Source organism: Terrapene carolina, unplaced genomic scaffold (genome assembly GCF_002925995.2).
Source record: "Terrapene carolina triunguis isolate 2854851 unplaced genomic scaffold, T_m_triunguis-2.0 Scaffold33956, whole genome shotgun sequence".
In the NCBI taxonomy this organism is placed as follows: Eukaryota; Metazoa; Chordata; order Testudines; family Emydidae; genus Terrapene; species Terrapene triunguis.
The window spans coordinates 565,224-581,688 of record NW_020698307.1 but is presented as its reverse complement, the minus strand read 5'-3'; the positions used below and the strand labels follow the sequence as shown (position 1 = coordinate 581,688).

General features: G+C 50.5%; 1 protein-coding gene across 1 annotated transcript in view; it reads left to right on the top strand.

Annotated features, from left to right (window-relative positions):
• Positions 1-16,465, top strand: part of LOC112125719 (butyrophilin subfamily 1 member A1-like) — a 48,395-nt gene that overhangs the window by 15,582 nt on the left and 16,348 nt on the right. Inside the window, exons 4-7 of the mRNA XM_026663839.1 lie at positions 477-593; positions 6,338-6,370; positions 7,244-7,276; positions 7,359-7,391. Coding sequence (XP_026519624.1) covers positions 477-593; positions 6,338-6,370; positions 7,244-7,276; positions 7,359-7,391 — 216 coding nt within the window. The remainder of the gene's footprint in view (positions 1-476; positions 594-6,337; positions 6,371-7,243; positions 7,277-7,358; positions 7,392-16,465) is intronic.

Here is a 16,465-nt window from a genome sequence, read left to right as displayed (position 1 = left end):
GCAGTTTTCAATATACACCACTAATCACTTAGCAAAGGACCCTCTAGTCAGCCATTTCCCCAAGGCCCAGGGAAGAGGATTCTGGAGGAATTTTTACTCTGAGTCTATAGGCTCAAGTTTTGTTTTTATTAAAATCTTGCATTAACATATTTTGGGCCAGACTCTCCCATGAAGCTGAACCCCAATCTGCAGCCTTGGGATCACTTAGAGCAACCTAGGGACTTCTTGAGCTTATGCCAGTGGGGGATAGGTGTAGCATAATGGAGCTGCACCCTACCCCCTCCCTATCCCCAACACCCCACCTCCCATTAATTAACCATGTTCAGTAACCAGGCTAAAGCTTGGGCTTCCAGCAGCCACATCTCCCTGTATTTCCCTGTGAGAGTCTTGTAAGTAGTCACAGTGTCACCACTGTCACAGTGTTCTGCCTTCATTCTGCGTGTTTGCTCCCTAGTCAATGGCACTTTCTCTTGCAGAGATGTTTTTCCCACGAGGTAATCCCTGGACGGTGGCTCTGGGGGTGATCCTGCCTCTCCTGGCTGTTCTCATGGCCCTGGCCAGTTACTGCTTCTGGAGGCAGCACAGAGCGAAAGGTGATGTAATGAGAGGGGGGTGAGGGGAACATGGTGAGAGACAGACAGAGATTTAAAAACGAAACCAAAAGTAAAGAGGCAGGGATTAAGCGGCTTTGATTCAGTGTTCGGAGGAGTTTCAGGCAGTGGGAGCTGGGCTAAGGATGAAGAGGGAGCTGAAGAAATTATGATCATGTTTGAACCAAGAATTGTCAAGTGGTTTCAGCCCTTCAGATCTCACTCGGATCCCAAGCGAATGTGTGAGTCTGAACTGTTCCCTGGGGCTCAGTGAGCTGGGCTGACAGCACCAAACATACGGAACAGAAAGCGAAGTAGAAGAGAGGGGTTTGTTAGGGCCCAATTCTGCCCCCCAGTCTGTGCTTGTGAGTAGGAGCTGTGGATGGGCAAAGCAATGGCTGTGCAAATGGAAAGGTTAGCACTTATCTACACTCAGATTTGCTCTGCCTGAGATCCTTCTACACTACAGAAATAGGGCAATGAACTCTCTGTTGCAGTAGAAGTGCTCAGCTGTAGTTTTTTCTCCAGTTGCAAAGGGCAGAACTGCCCTTCAGTGATCTATGTGTTTATAGAGATGATGGAATTTTCACAGCTGCCTAAGGGGTCTGAATGCCCAGTTTTTGTTTAAATTAATGGACACATAGGGTATGTCTACACTACGGGATTAATCCGAATTTATATAATTCGAATTTTGGAAACAGATTGTATAAAGTCGAATGTATGCGGCCACACTAAGCACATTAATTCGGTGGTGTGCGTCCATGTACCGGGGCTAGCGTCGATTTCTGGAGCATTGCACTGTGGGTAGCTATCCCATAGCTATCCCATAGTTCCCGCAGTCTCCTCCACCCATTGGAATTCTGGGTTGAGATCCCAATGCATGATGGGGCCAAAAACATTGTTGCGGGTAGTTCTGTGTATATCCTCCCCCCTCTCCAGGGAAGCAACGGCAGACAACCGTTTCGCACCTTTTTGTGGCGACGACACAGGAAAGGAAACAGAACACCAGGTTTGTTGGTAGCCAGAGAGCTTTACAAGCCTCCTGCAAAAAGCCTCTTTACTTCACAAGCCTTGAAAAAGCCCCCCCTAGGGAATTTTCCCTGGGCCTTTATACTTTTACATTTCTGTTTACAACTTATCTGAGTGGTTACATTCTTGCCCATTCAGAAGGCAGGCAGAATACATGCACACAAGATAACGAACCCATCTCTTGAGCGCGTGAACAGCCAGCTGCGAGGGTAGGAATCAAAACAGCCAAAAAGCTTCCCAAACACAGACACTGAGGCGAAGGTCACTCCTGCCTTGTGGCCATGGAAACAGTGTGCCGTGACCATGGCTACAATTTGGGAGCCATGCATTCCTACACCTTTTTCCTGGGTGAACAGTGCAGACGCCATACCACGGCAAGCATGGAGCCCGCTCAGCTCAAGACAGCAGTCATGAACATTGTAAACACCTCGCGTGTTATCGTGCAGTTTATGCTGAACCAAAACCTGCAAAACCAGGCGGCGAGGAGTAGGCTACGGCAGCGCGGCGGCGGCGAGAGTGATGAGGATATGGACATGGAATTCTATCAAACCGCGGGACCCATTGCTTTGGAGATCATGCTGTTAATGGGGCAGGTTATAGCCGTGGAACGCCGATTCTGGGCACGGGAAACAAGCACAGACTGGTGGGACCGCATAGTGTTGCAGGTGTGGGACGATTCCCAGTGGCTGCGAAACTTTCGCATGCATAAGGGCACTTTCTTGGAACTTTGTGACTTGCTTTCCCCTGCCCTGAAGCGCCAGAATACCAAGATGAGAGCAGCCCTCACAGTTGAGAAGCGAGTGGCGATAGCCCTGTGGAAGCTTGCAACGCCAGACAGCTACCGGTCAGTCGGGAATCAATTTGGAGTGGGCAAAACTACTGTGGGGGCTGCTGTGATGCAAGTAGCCAAAGCAATCACTGAGCTGCTGCTACCAAAGGTAGTGACTCTGGGAAATGTGCAGGTCATAGTGGATGGCTTTGCTGCAATGGGATACCCTAACTGTGGTGGGGCGATAGATGGAACCCATATCCCTATCTTGGCACCGGAGCACCAGGGTACCCAGTACATAAACCGCAAGGGGTACTTTTCAATGGTGCTGCAAGCACTTGTGGATCACAAGGGACATTTCACCAACGTCAACGTGGGCTGGCTGGGAAGGGTTCATGACTCGCGCGTCTTCAGGAACACTAATCTGTTTAAACGGCTGCAGCAAGGGACTTACTTCCCGGACCAGAAAATAACCGTTGGGGATGTTGAAATGCCAATAGTTATTCTTGGGGACCCAGCCTACCCCTTAATGCCATGGCTCATGAAGCCATACACAGGCAGCCTGGACAGGAGTCAGGAGCTGTTCAACTACAGGCTGAGCGAGTTGGTAAGACAACTCCCACCTGTTCATGCTCTCTGTTTGTGTGTATATATATCTCCTCAATATATGTTTCACTCTATATGCATCCGAAGAATTGGGTTGTAGCCCACGAAAGCTTATGCTCTAATAAATTTGTTAGTCTCTAAGGTGCCACAAGTACTCCTGTTATTTTTGCGGATACAGACTAACACGGCTGCTACTCTGAAACCTGAAGAATGGTGGTAGAATGTGCATTTGGACGTTTAAAAGGTCGCTGGCGATCGTTACTGACTCGCTCAGACCTCAGCCAAACCAATCTCCCCATTGTTATTTCTGCTTGCTGTGTGCTCCACAATCTCTGTGAAAGTAAGGGGGAGACCTTTATGGCGGGGTGGGAGGCTGAGGCAAATCGCCTGGCTGCTGATTACGCACAGCCAGACACCAGGGCGATTAGAAGAGCACACCAGGAAGCGCTGTGCATCAGAGAAGCTTTGAAAACCAGTTTCATGACTGGCCAGGCTACAGTGTGAAATTTCTGTTTGTTTCTCCTTCATGAAAACCCGCCCCCTTTATTGACTCATTCATTCTCTGTAAGGAACCCACCCTCCCCCTTCCCCCAGCTTGCTTTCAAAGGAAATAAAGTCACTATCGTTTAAAAATCATGTATTCTTTATTAATTGATTATAAACATTGGGAGAGAACCGACAAGGTAATCTGGGTGAGGTTTGGGAAGAGGATAGGAGGGAAGTAAAAGGCCACTGAAAAAATTCAATATAATGACAGCCTTTTGGTTGGGCTGTCCACTGGGGTGGAGTGGGAGGGTGCACGGAGCCTCCCCCCCCGCCCCCCCCGCGTGCTTACACGTCTGGGTGAGGAGGGTATGGAACATGGTGAGGGGGGAGGGAGGTTATACAGCGGCTGCAGCGGCAGTCTGTTATCCTGCTGCTGTTCCTGAAGCTCCACCAGACGCCGGAGCATGTTCGTTTGATCACGGAGCAGCCCCAGCGTTGCAGCCTGCCACCTCTCATCTCGAGCATCCCTCATGACCTCACGTTCACTGGCATCTTTCCTAAATTTAGATACTGTGTCCTTCCACTCATTCAAATGAGCTCTTTCATTGCGGGTGCATTCCATTATTTCTGTGAACATCTCGTCTCGCGTCCTCTTTTTCCTCCGCCTTATCTGAGATAGCCTTCGGGACGGAGGAGGGAGGCTTGAAAAATTTGCAGCTGCTGGAGGGAGGGTTGAAAAAAAGGAGGGAAGTTTTTAAAATGATACATTTTACAGAACAATGCTTATACTCTTTCATGATGAACAACACTATTCACATTACATAGCACATGTGATTTCAGTACAAGGTCGCATTTTCCATCTTAATATTGAGTGCCTGTGGCTTTGGTGTTAGAGATCACAGACGTAGGTCTGGGCAACAGAATTCAGCTTGCATGCGGCCATGGTAAGCCATTGTCTTTCGGCTTCTGCGCCCTCCTTTCCCACACACCAAGCAAAGCCCGTTGAATGCTGCGGTTTTCCTGTTAACCTTCAGCGGCAGAAAACAAACTAACCCCCCCCATCCAATTCTCTGGGATGATCGCTTTATCCCTCCCCCCACCGCGTGGCTGGTATCAGGGAAGATCCCTGCAGAAACCAAACTAACCCCCCGCCATGAATTATCTGGGATGATCGCTATACCCCTCCCCCCACCGCGTGGCTGGTAACAGGGAAGATCCCTGCTAGCCAAACGCGAAAAGCTCAGGGCCAATTCCCCCCCCCCCCCCGCGCTTGGCTAACTGCAGGGAAGTTAGCGAGGCTTTTCCTGTCTACATGGCCAGTGCATCCGTGTTCAGATTGCTGTCCAGAGCAGTCACAATGGTGCACTGTGGGATAGCTCCCGGAGGTCAATACTAACCCTAATTCGAAATGGCAATATCGATTTCGGCGCTACTCCCCTCGTCGGGGAGGAGTACAGAAATTGGTTTTAAGAGCCCTTTATTTCGAAATAAATGGCTTTGTTGTGTGGACGGGTGCTGGGTTAATTTGATTTAACGCTGCTAAATCTGAATTAAAGTCATAGTGTAGACCAGGCCTGAGTGTGCAAACCCCCAAGGCAGCTGTGAAAGTCCCACCCAGAGGGTTTTCTCACCTGAAGGGCTGTGAAAATTATGTAGAAATGTACCAGTGTTGGAAGAATTGGGAAGGGGAAATGTCTGTTACAATGATTTCCCAGTGGGGACGGAAGCGGGTAATTGAGAGAAGCAGAGAGGAGCTTTGTACTTGTGAAAGCTGGAAATGGATGCTGCACCTTTAGAACTGTCACCTTCAGCACCAGGTGTGGACTGGTTTAGTTAGTGGCTTTAGTTAACAGATACATTATGTGGGTTGAGTACACATTTAGGTGACAGGAATACACACATTTTGAGTTGTATGTAAAAGTCATGTATATGCCCAGAGAGAGAGAGAACTCTGTTGGGCTCATTTTGAAGCATTAAACAATCAGACCAATTAACTGTCACTTCCTTGTTCCTGGGGCCTTTCAGAGAATTCTCTGCACCAGCTGCACTGGTGAGCTGTGGCTAGGATGCTGTAATAACACAAACACACTCAGGACTTGCACAGCTGGTCTGAGACGCTGCTCACACTGGGCACAAGATGGTCTCGCTCAGGCTGTGCTCAGCAGTGACTGGCAGACATGACGTTACCTCCATTTCCTGCAGTGTTGGTACCCCAGGGCTGACACATCAAGGGGATGAGCTCCCAGTGGGAAAGAGCTGATCTTAGAGGCGACGCCTGTAGGGGCCCATCCACACATCCCTCCTTGGCTCCTGCTGACCTGAGCACCCAGCTAAAGAAAGGCATCTCCACCCTGTTCTTAGCTGGGACACTCCCCATCTACCCAGGCCCTAGGGGGAGCTGTTCCCATGTATCACTAAGACCAGGGGACAGGCACCTGCCACAGGGTCAGGAGTTGGCCTAGAATGGAGCCAATCAGACCTTGTCCCTTTCCCAGCCCAGGTCAGTGCCCCATTCCCATCGCTCACTTCCATCCTCCATCCCCACAGGGGGGGGGGGGGGGGGGGGGGGGGGGAAGCTGGGGCTGTTCAGAGGATGGGCCAGAGGGGAGCAGACAAGGAACTGGACAAAAAAAGAGACCTTCTCCGCCCCCCTCAATAGCCAGATTAGACAGGAGTGTGACAGGGCCCAGGCAGTGGGGATGCTGGCTGCAGGGATGTTGAGACAGATCTGTCTGTGTGTCCTGTTTGTCAGTCTGTCTGCCTCGCTTTCATAGTTACAGCACAATTACATTAATAGCAGGAACTGCGCCTTAAACATGATGGTGAAATCTCACCTCTCGCCCTTTTCTCCCTCTAGAAACTCTGCGATCGGATAAGGAGAGCGAGAAAGGTCAGTGTCTGGGCCCATCACATTAGTTGGCAGTAGCATTATCCCCATAAACACAACAGGGTGAAATCTTGCCAGCCATAATTAATCATTGGATCAATTGGAACAATTTACTGAGGGTCATGGGCGACGGGTGGAGCCCCCCTTTCGGGAAACTAGCCCCAGCTCTGCCTCTTTCACCCATGCCCCCCCCATGCAGCCAGAGCCCCGAGACCCTCTGTCCCTCCCCCACACCTGGAGTACCCCCTCCCTTGGCTGGAAGAGCCCCAGGCCGGCTGAAGCCCCGAGCTCTCCCCTCCCACCTGTCCGGAGCTGCCCTGGGTCAGCTGCAGCTGTGCTGTGCCTCCCCTCCCCAGACCCCAAGCTGCCTGGGGAAAATCATCTCTCAGGTCTGGAAGATGCTTTTGCTATGCCCCATGCAGGTTCCAGGGCGGCTGAGGAGGCGGAAGGTGCTACTCATCTTCCTGGGTTCCACAGTAATCTCCAGTCCAGGGAAATTACTGATGAACCCAGGAAGCTGAATAGCACATACCACCTCCTCAGACGCCCCGGAACCTGCACGGGGCCTAATAAATGAAAAACTTCCCCCCAAAACCCTACAAACAGGGGCCTGGTGGCCGCGGCAGTGCAGGGGAGGCTGAGCCTCCTCTAGCCTATTATACCCACCGCCCATGCCAAGGGTCATGGTGGATTCTCTAGCACTGGCAGTTTTTAATCAAGATTGGGTGTTTTTCTAAATGATCTGCTGTAGGAATTATTGTGGGGAAACCCACTGGCTTGTGTTATGCAGGGGTAGGACTAGGTGATCACAATGATCCCTTCTGGCCTTGGAATCTGTGAATTGATGAATCACCTCTCACCCTGTTCTCTCTCTAGAGACCCTGCTGTCTGAATGGGAGGGAGAGAAAGGTCAGTATCTGTTACAATATTAAGTCTATCCTCATAAACATGAAAGGGGAAAGTCTCACCTCTCCCTCTTTTCTCCCTCTAGAGACTCTGCAATCTGAAATGGATAGACAGAAAGGTCAGTGTCTGGGATCAATGGGATCCGATTGATTTTAAATGTAACCTTAGTTCTGTATTTCCTGAGTTTATAACACTTGGTTTGGGGATAATTACAAGATCCCTGTAATGTGCTTTACCCTTAAATTACAAGTACGTCCTCTCCACCATAACCCCCACTAATCATAGACTCATAGGACTGGAAGAGACCTTGAGAGGTCAACTAGGCCAGTCTCCTGCACTCATGGCAGGACTAAGTATTATCTAGACCAGGGGTGGGCAAACTTTTTGTCCCTCGGACCACATTGGGGTGCGAAACTGTATGGAGGGCCGGGTAGGGAAGGTTGTGCCTCCCCAAACAGCCTGGCCCCCACCCCCTAACCATCCCCTCCCACTTTCCACCCCCTGATTGCCCCTCTCAGAAATCCTGACCCATCCAACCCCCCCTGCTCCTTGTCTCCTGACCGCCCCCTCCCAGGACCCCCTGCCCCAACCTCCCCCCACAGGATGCAACCCCCTATCCAATCCCCCCTGCTCCCTGTCCTGTGACTGCCCCCTGGCCCCTATCCACCTCGCCGCCCCCCGACAGGCCCCCTAGGACTCCCCACCCTATCCAACCCCCCCTGTTCCCCGACCCCTGACCGCCCCGCCCTAGAATCTCCGCCCCATCCAACCGCTCCCTGTCCCCTGACTTCCACCGGGACCCCCTACCCAACCCCCCCCCCACCCCTTTACCATGCCGCTCAGAGCGGCAGGAGCTCACAGCCCCGCTGCCCACGCGGTGGCATGGCTGCAGGGGAGGGGGAACAGCAGGGGAGGGGCTGGGGGCTACCCTCCCCGGCCAGGAGCTCAAGGGCTGGGCAGGATGGTCCCGCGGGCCAGATGTGACCCACGGGCCGTAGTTTGCCTACCTCTAATCTAGACCATCTCTGGCGGGTGTTCATCTAACCTGCTCTCATGATAGAGATTCCACAACCTCCCTGAGCTTTTATCTCAGAATTGCATTATGGTCCCGATCTACAAAGAGCCTTAGGCACCTAAACTCCAGCCACAATACCCGTTTTAGGCACCATGATCCACAACCCCCTGCTTGGCTGACACCTACCCATGTAGGCACCTAAATTCACTCAGGACATAAATCTCTGTGTAAGTTCTCACACTGTCTAAGCTTCTGCCTCTGGGCATGAAGAGTGCACTGCTGCCTCACTCTAGATGTTTGGGCATCTATCTCCCACCTGGGCACGCGGCGACACATAAACTGCGGGGAGAAGCATCTAGCTCACCCGTGGGGCCTGATCCAGTAGATGTGCTCAGAGGCCACCCAGAACTGAGGTGAGAGACGGGGAGGAGAAGAACCTTCCTCGTGGGCAGTGCGTGAACCACCCCTCCGCACCCTGCCCCTCTCCTCAAGCCCCTGCCCGAGCTCTGAGCTCCCCATTGAGGCCTATGCCTCCACAGTGCCCCCAGCCTTTGCGCCTAGCAGCCGCTGCCAGAGTTGTGTGCCAGTCACTTTTGGGAGCTGTCCGAGGAAAGCACTGACCCCCTGACTCCCTGCACCCCTGCCCCAGCCCAGAGTCTGCACCCTGCACTCCCTCCTGCACCCCAACCCCTGCTCTAGCCCAGAGCCCACACCCCGCACCCTCTCCTGCATCCAAACTCCCTCCCAGAGCCTGCACCTTACACCTCCTCCCGGACCCCAACCCCCTGCCCCTGTGTGGTGTTTAGATGCTGCTTGTGATTATTAGAACTGGGAGCACTGGCTGCTGGGAGTCTAAAGGACAGGAAACAGGAAGGAGGGGGGAGGAGTTGAGGAGGCTGAGTGAGAGTTACAGAGGGTGCAGCAGCAGCTTGGTAAAGAGGTTTCCACTGTAAAAATAAAGTTCTGTTGAAGTTTGTTAGTACCTTGCCTGCTTGATACAACATTTTGGTGACAAGGATGGATCTTCTGTCTCTGAACCCACCTGCATCCTTTCTGCAAAGCCCAGGTGAGCCTCCAATTGCTTTTACTGTCTGGATCCATATGTTTGAGACTTATCTGCTTGCAATCAGTGCTACAGAGATTTCTGAAGTAAGAAAGCGTGCTCTGCTAATCCACTGCCTTGGAGCAGAAGGGCAGCATATATTTTACACTTTTCCCCTTGCAGATGATAAATATGCACTGCATTAAAGAACTTTTTTGTGCCAAAAGTGAATGTAGTAGCTAATCGCTACAGATTTCGCCAGCGTGAGCAGAAACCAGGGGAGACTATAATGCAGTATATTGCTTCCCTGAGGAGTCTGATTGTAACTTTGGGAATATGGCAGATGAGATGATTAGAGACCAGCTCATTGAGAAAACAACCATGCTTTGTGTAAGAGATCACTTACACTAGAAAAAGCAATAACCATTGCTACTCAGATTGAGTCAGCTACAGCTGAAGCCAAAATAATAAGCAAAGATATAGGAGGCACAGTTCAGGCTATGACTCCTTTGCAGAAAAGTTCACTATTGCTGCAGACAAACAATTGCAAGAGGAAAACTAATGAAAAGCCACTGAATCAGCAAATTCAAAATACAGGAAAAGCATGCTTTCACTGTGGATCCCCACAACATCTTGCAAGCTACACAGGCTGTCCAGCAAAAGTAGCTCAGTGCAATCATTGCAAAAAGTTTGGGCATTTTGCTAAAGTATGTCGCAGTAGCCAGTTCAATCAACAGGTGCATGCAGTTACAATACCAGATGTTACTGTGCTGAGTGTGGACAAAATCACTACTGCACATATTCCAGAATAGATAAAGTGCACCATAAATGTTTCTGCCATACCCTCAGGCAAATAACACTTCAGCTAATGTTGGACACTGGCTCAGCAGTATCTATACTACCTGATTCCATCTATTTGCATTACTTTAAAGATGTGCCTCTTACTGAATCCAAACTTCAGTTGGTGTGCTATTTGAAAAACCATATTCCAGTACATGGCCGCCTGCCAGCAATAGTTACTTTTGGTGATTGCTGTGTAACTGCAGAGTTCTACATTGTCCACAAAGGCACTCCTATCCTTGGCAGAGATTTATTGTCTGCTTTAAATCTCAGGGTAGTTAATGGATGAATTGATCTTCCTCAGCAAAGCACTCTAGTGGTACACACACCAGTTTCAGCTGGGACCCAACACCAGGTTGAGGAGAAACTTGGCTGTGCTTATGGGTTTCTGCATAAAGTTAAAATGCAGAATAATGTGATGCCTGTACGACAGAAATTACGGCGCTTACCATTTTCAGTCAGGGGAGCTATTTCAGAGGAACTTAGAAAACTTGCTCAAAAGGACATTATTGAAGAGATTAAGTCCTCGGAATGGGTTTCACCTATAGTAGTGATGCAGAACAAGGGTGGAGGCATTCACCTTTGTGTGGACTTAAGGGAGCCAAATAAAGCTATTGTGATTGACAGCCATCCTCTTCCTCACATAGAAGAAGTATTTGCAGAACTCCGTGGAGCAAAGATGTTTTCTACTCTTGATTTGCAGAGTGCATACCACCAGGTTATGTTGCATGAAGATAGCAAAGACCTCACAGCATTTATTACACATGAGGGACTATTTCATTTTAAACGTGTTCCATACGGTCTCGCATCAGCCCCAAGTGCCTTCCAAAAAATGATGTCATTGATTCTGAAGAATCAACATGGAGTTCAGTGCTATTTGGATGATATTATTGTGTTTGGAAATACTACTGAGGAGCAGTAATATATAAAATAACCTGCAGTCTGTACTAAACTGCATCAGCAAAGCAGGCCTCAAGCTCAATAGGTCCAAATGCAAATTTAGGCAAACTGAACTCTTCTTTCTGGGGCATACAATTTCACAGGCTTGACTAAAACCTGATCCAGATCATATCCTGGCAATTTCAAATGCTCCTCCTCCAACAGATTTGCAAACCTTACGTTCCTTCTTGGGTCTTACCTCCTGGTATGCAAAATTCATTCCCAATTATGCTTCTGTATTTGAATCGTTATGAGAATTACTATGGAGAAGTTCAACCTTAGTGTGGACAACGGATGCACAAGCTAGTTTCGAAACGGTGAAAGACTTGATTGTACATAGTCCAGTACTTGCACTATTCAGTCCCGCATTGCCCACAATTGTAACTACTGATGCTTCTGATTATGGACTTGGGGCTGTCCTCACACAACTTCATGAGGACAACACAGAGAGGACTGTTGCATTTGCTTCAAGGACACTAAGTAATGCTGAGAGAAAATGTTCTACAGTCGAAAAAGAAGCACTTGCTTGTGTCTGGGCTACTGAAAAATTGAGAACTTACCTGTGGGGCTGCACATTCAAGTTGCGCACAGACCACAGCCCTTTGACAACGTTGCTCACCACAAAAGGACTGGGAAGAGCAGGATATCATATTGCTAGATGGTCTGCAAGACTACTCTCTTTCAATTATGAACTGGAATATAAGCCTGGAAACAAAAATGTGGTAGCTGATTGCCTTTCTCGCCTGCCTTTGCCTTTACCAGATGGTCCACCGGAGGATGAGGATGTAGTAGTTGCATTTATTACAAGCACTCTTACTGCAGTTACAAGAGAACAATTTCAAGCTGCTTGTTCAGCGTGTCCAATCCAACAAAAACTATGGGAATTTCTGACAAAGAGATGGCCCAGTAACCCTAAAAACCTTGACCAAGTTTTGCTGCCTTATTTTAGAGTTCGGGATGAACTTTCTTTGCTTGATGGCTGTGTGCTACGAGGTACACACCAGCTTCTTGTGCCAGAAGAATTACAGTCAAAACTCATACACCTGGCACACGATACTCATCAAGGAATTTTCAGAACCAAACAACGACTACGGGATCTGTATTGGTGGCCAGGGATGGACTCTCAAACTGAAGCACTCATAAAATCCTGTGTCACTTGCCAAATGCATGATAAGACAGCAGTGACATGTACCCCTCCATTACAGCCTGTTCCTCTTCCTGAATCTGCATGGGATTGACATTGTAGGACCCTTTGATACTGCTCCAACTGACTGTCATTATGCCATCACTTTAATAGACTATTTCAGTAAATGGCCTGAGGTAGCATCTACATCGCAAATTTCTTCTGCTACAGTAATTAAGTTCCTCTCTTCAGTTTTTAGCAGGGAAGGTAACCCCAAAGAACTGGTTTCAGATAATGGTAGTCAATTTACTTCTCTGGAGTTTGAAACTTTTCTAGCAGAGAGGAACATTTTACACAGAAGGTCATCCCTGTATTACCCTCAAGCCAATGGGGAAATCGAATGGTTTAACAGAAGTTTGAAAGAGAGTTTGCAAACAGCTAAACTGGAAGGGCGATTGTGGATACCCTTCACTAATGATTTCTTGCAAGCATACCGGGCTACACGACATGCCACAACGCAAAGATCACCCGCAGAGTTACTGCATGGGAAACAGATGAATACTAAACTGAACATTGCTGGATTGTTAAAGGCACAACCTGATGCCCCAAATGAGGATGATGTGAGAAAAACAGCTGAACAGAACCAAGCAAAGTCTAAGGCTTTCACAGACAAGCGGCGGGGTGCTAAGGAACCAAAGTTTGAGTGTGGGTCCTTCGTTAGAATACGAAAACCTGGAATCTTACGCAAAGGGGACCATAAATTCACAGCTCCTCTTAAAATCATAGAGAAGAAGGGACCTTACACCTATCGACTTTCTGATGGGCGTGTATGGAATGTTTCTGATCTTGCACCTGCCTATGCACCAAGAAGAGATTATGTCAACACCCAGTCTGCATTGGATGACTTCACCGTAGAACCAACACAACAAGACATTGCACTGGAACCGGGGCTTGAGAAATGGCCTGTCAGACCCAGACAACCACCTGCCTGGACTAGAGACTATGTTATGTAGTATCTACAGTGTTTTCAGTGTAATATTTCTGCCAACGGTATAGTGTCTTTTTTCATATTTGTTCCTATGGGAAAGTTTCTTAAGAGAGGAGGGAATGTGGTGTTTAGATGCTGCTTGTGATTATTAGAACTGGGAGCACTGGCTGTTGGGAGTCTGAAAGGACAGGAAACAGGAAGGAGGGGGAGGAGTTGAGGAGGCTGAGTGAGAGTTACAGAGGGTGCAGCAGCAGCTTGGTAAAGAGGTTTCCACTGTAAAAATAAAGTTCTGTTGAAGTTTGTTAGTACCTTGCCTGCTTGATACAACACCCTGCCTGGTGAAAGTGAGTGAGGGTGGGGGAGAGCGAGTGACAGAGGGAGGGTGATGGAGTGAGCAGGGGGCAGGGCCTCAGAGAAGGGGCGGGGCAGGGGGCATGACAAGGGTCTTTGGGTTTGTGCCATTAGACAATTGGCAACGCTACCAGATGGGCACATGGCAGCCCTGGCCATGCTGGAAGAGTGCGCCCAACAGCACAGCCGGCAGCACTGCCCAAATGTCAGGTGGAGCGTGTCTGCATGGGCGCAGCTTGTGTGTGCGTGGGGGCCCAATGACTGTTCTGCCCTGGGGCCTGGAATTGCTGTCGGCAGCCTGACCACTCCTATCTCCATTAAATCCTCGCCTTTCATAGCTCCCTCCTCTCCCAGTTCTCCTCCTGCCTCTCTAATCACTTTCGGTGTCTGTTCTGTTGGGTGGGTCTCTTTCTGTCTCCCTCTTTCACAGCACATTCCCCAAAGCTCAGTGCTTGGCCCTAGTGGTTCTTATGGATACTCACAGCATCAGATACCACCTCTATGCCAGTGACTCTCAAACTCTTGCTCTGCTAAAGACTGTTCCCGGGCATCCCAGCCCACATCTAAGCCTGTCTGACAACTCCTCCTCGTCGATGGCCAGAGGGCAACTTAAGCTCAAAGCTCTTCCGGCCCCCTCACAGCCCACCCCACTTCCTACTTTCTTCATCTCTTTGGATAACACCACGAGCCCTCCCCGAGGCAGGGGGCTGTGACAGCTCTCCCTCCCTCCCTGCGTCCCATCCCGCACACTGGGCTGCCCCGAGCTAGGTACCAGGATCTCTGCCCCTTCTATGGGCCAGGGATTGTGGTCCTGAGGTGGGGTGTGAGGCCTGAGCTGGCTGCAGGGAGCCCAGAGCAGAGTGGGAGGCCTGGGGTCTGAGCCCTGCTCAAGGTGTCTCCTTATGGGAGGGGCCGGGGGGTATTTCCCCTGCCCTGGCTGGGAGAATCGCTCCATCATGTAGGCCCAGGTCAGGGTTGTGGGGGGAGAAAAAAACTGTCCTGTATTTTTGAAATACAGTGTTGGCCACCCTAACAACACCTCCTTCCGTCCAGTCAATCTAGACATTGTCTCTAACTCAGCCTCTCTCTAGGCCCCCATGTCCTGACCTCACCCCAGTCTCCCTGCTCCTGCGTGTATAACACATCACAGATACAGCCTCTTGTGTCTGTCCTGACAGCCCCAGGCTCTCGTTCACCCCATCATCTCACACCTCCACTGCTGTGATCTCCTCCTACCTGGCCTTGACGCCAGCCGCTTTGTCCCCTCAGCTCCATCCAAAGCACGGCTGCTAGGCTCAGCCCTCGGGCTCGTCTCTCCTGCCACATCCACCACTTAGTTCCACTGAGGCCCCTCCAGCACCGCTCCAGCACAAGCTCCTTGTCTTCGCCTTTAGGCCCCTCAACTCAACATTTAGTCCCACCCTGTCTGAGCGATTGATGCCACCTTCCCTCTGCCAGCGATGGCCGGTTCCAGGGGTGGGCGCGTGGGGCCGGTTCTAGGGGTAGGCCAGCAGGGTCGGTTCTTGGGTTGGATGTACAGGGCCGGTTCTAGGGGTGGGCGCGTGGGGCCGGTTCTAGGGGTGGGCCAGCAGGGTCGATTCTAGGGGTGGACTTGCAGGGCCGGTTCCAGGGGTGGGCGCGCAGGGACAATTTTAGGGGTGGGCCAGCAGGGCCATCATCTTTGGCACCACTTCCAGGGTGAGCTGTACTGCCGCTGGTCTTTTTATTTTATTTTTTTCTCCTGGCAGCCTAGGTAGGGTGATCAGATAGTAAGTGTGAAGAATCAGGACACCTTTTTTTTGTGCGCGGTGGGGGGGCATAGTTGCATTTATATGACAAAGCCCTAATATTGGGGTGTCTGGTCACCTGGCTCTCTGCTTCTCCCTTAAACACCTCAGTGTTTTCTCCCCCTCCCACTCCATGTACAGAAAAACATCCCATTAGTATTAGTAAAGCTGCCCCCTTCTCTCTTCAATCCCTCCTCCAAACCCAGCTGTGCTGTGACCCCTGGAATCTCTCCTGGCTGGGCATGTGGTGGGCCAGGCCCTGAGTGTGTGTGTACAGGTCCTAGCACCATGGGGCCTGGCACTCTGTGCGTACAGGACCTAGCTCAGAGAAGCCCGGCCCTGAGTGTGTGTGTGTACAGAACCTAGCACAGTGGGGCCCGCCCATGAATGTGTGCACAGCACCTAGCCCTGAGTGTGTGTGTTCAGGATCTAGCGCAATCGGGCCTGGCCCTGAGTGTGTGTGTACAGGACCTAGCATGATCAGGCCTGGCCCTGAGTGTGTGTGTACAGGTCCTAGCACCGTGGGGCCTGGTGCTGTGTATGCATACAGGATGTAGCACAGTGGGTCCCAGCCCTGAGTGTGTGCATGTACAGGACCTAGCGCTGTGGGGCCCAGCCCTTAGTGTGTGTGTACGAGACCTAGCACGATCGTCCCTGGCCCTGAGTGTGTGTGTACAGGACCCAGCTCAGTGGGGCCCAGCTCTGAGTGTGACCTCTAGATGCTACTGGAATGCAAATAACAATGTGCAGTGGGGCAGGAGACTGGCCCTGGCATATGGAGATATGGCCTGGGGTGGGGCTTAAAGGTGTGAGTGTCTGTGCAGAGGACGGGGGACGAAGAGGGGCAGGTGGGTGGGGGTTGCAGGGAACAGTGTGGCACGGCCAGAGACGAGTAATGATGTAGAGCCAGGAAGCCCTGCTCTCTGGGCCAGGTTTACCTGTCCAGTATCTGAGTTTTATAACGCAGTAGATATAACAGATGGGGCAGGACAGCTTCAGTCCGTTTGCCCATAAGAAGCCGGCTCCTGTGCTGTGCTCTGCTTAGTGCCTTATGGACAAATCTTTCAAAACACTCATATCACCAGTGAGGGAGACATCGCTTTTAGC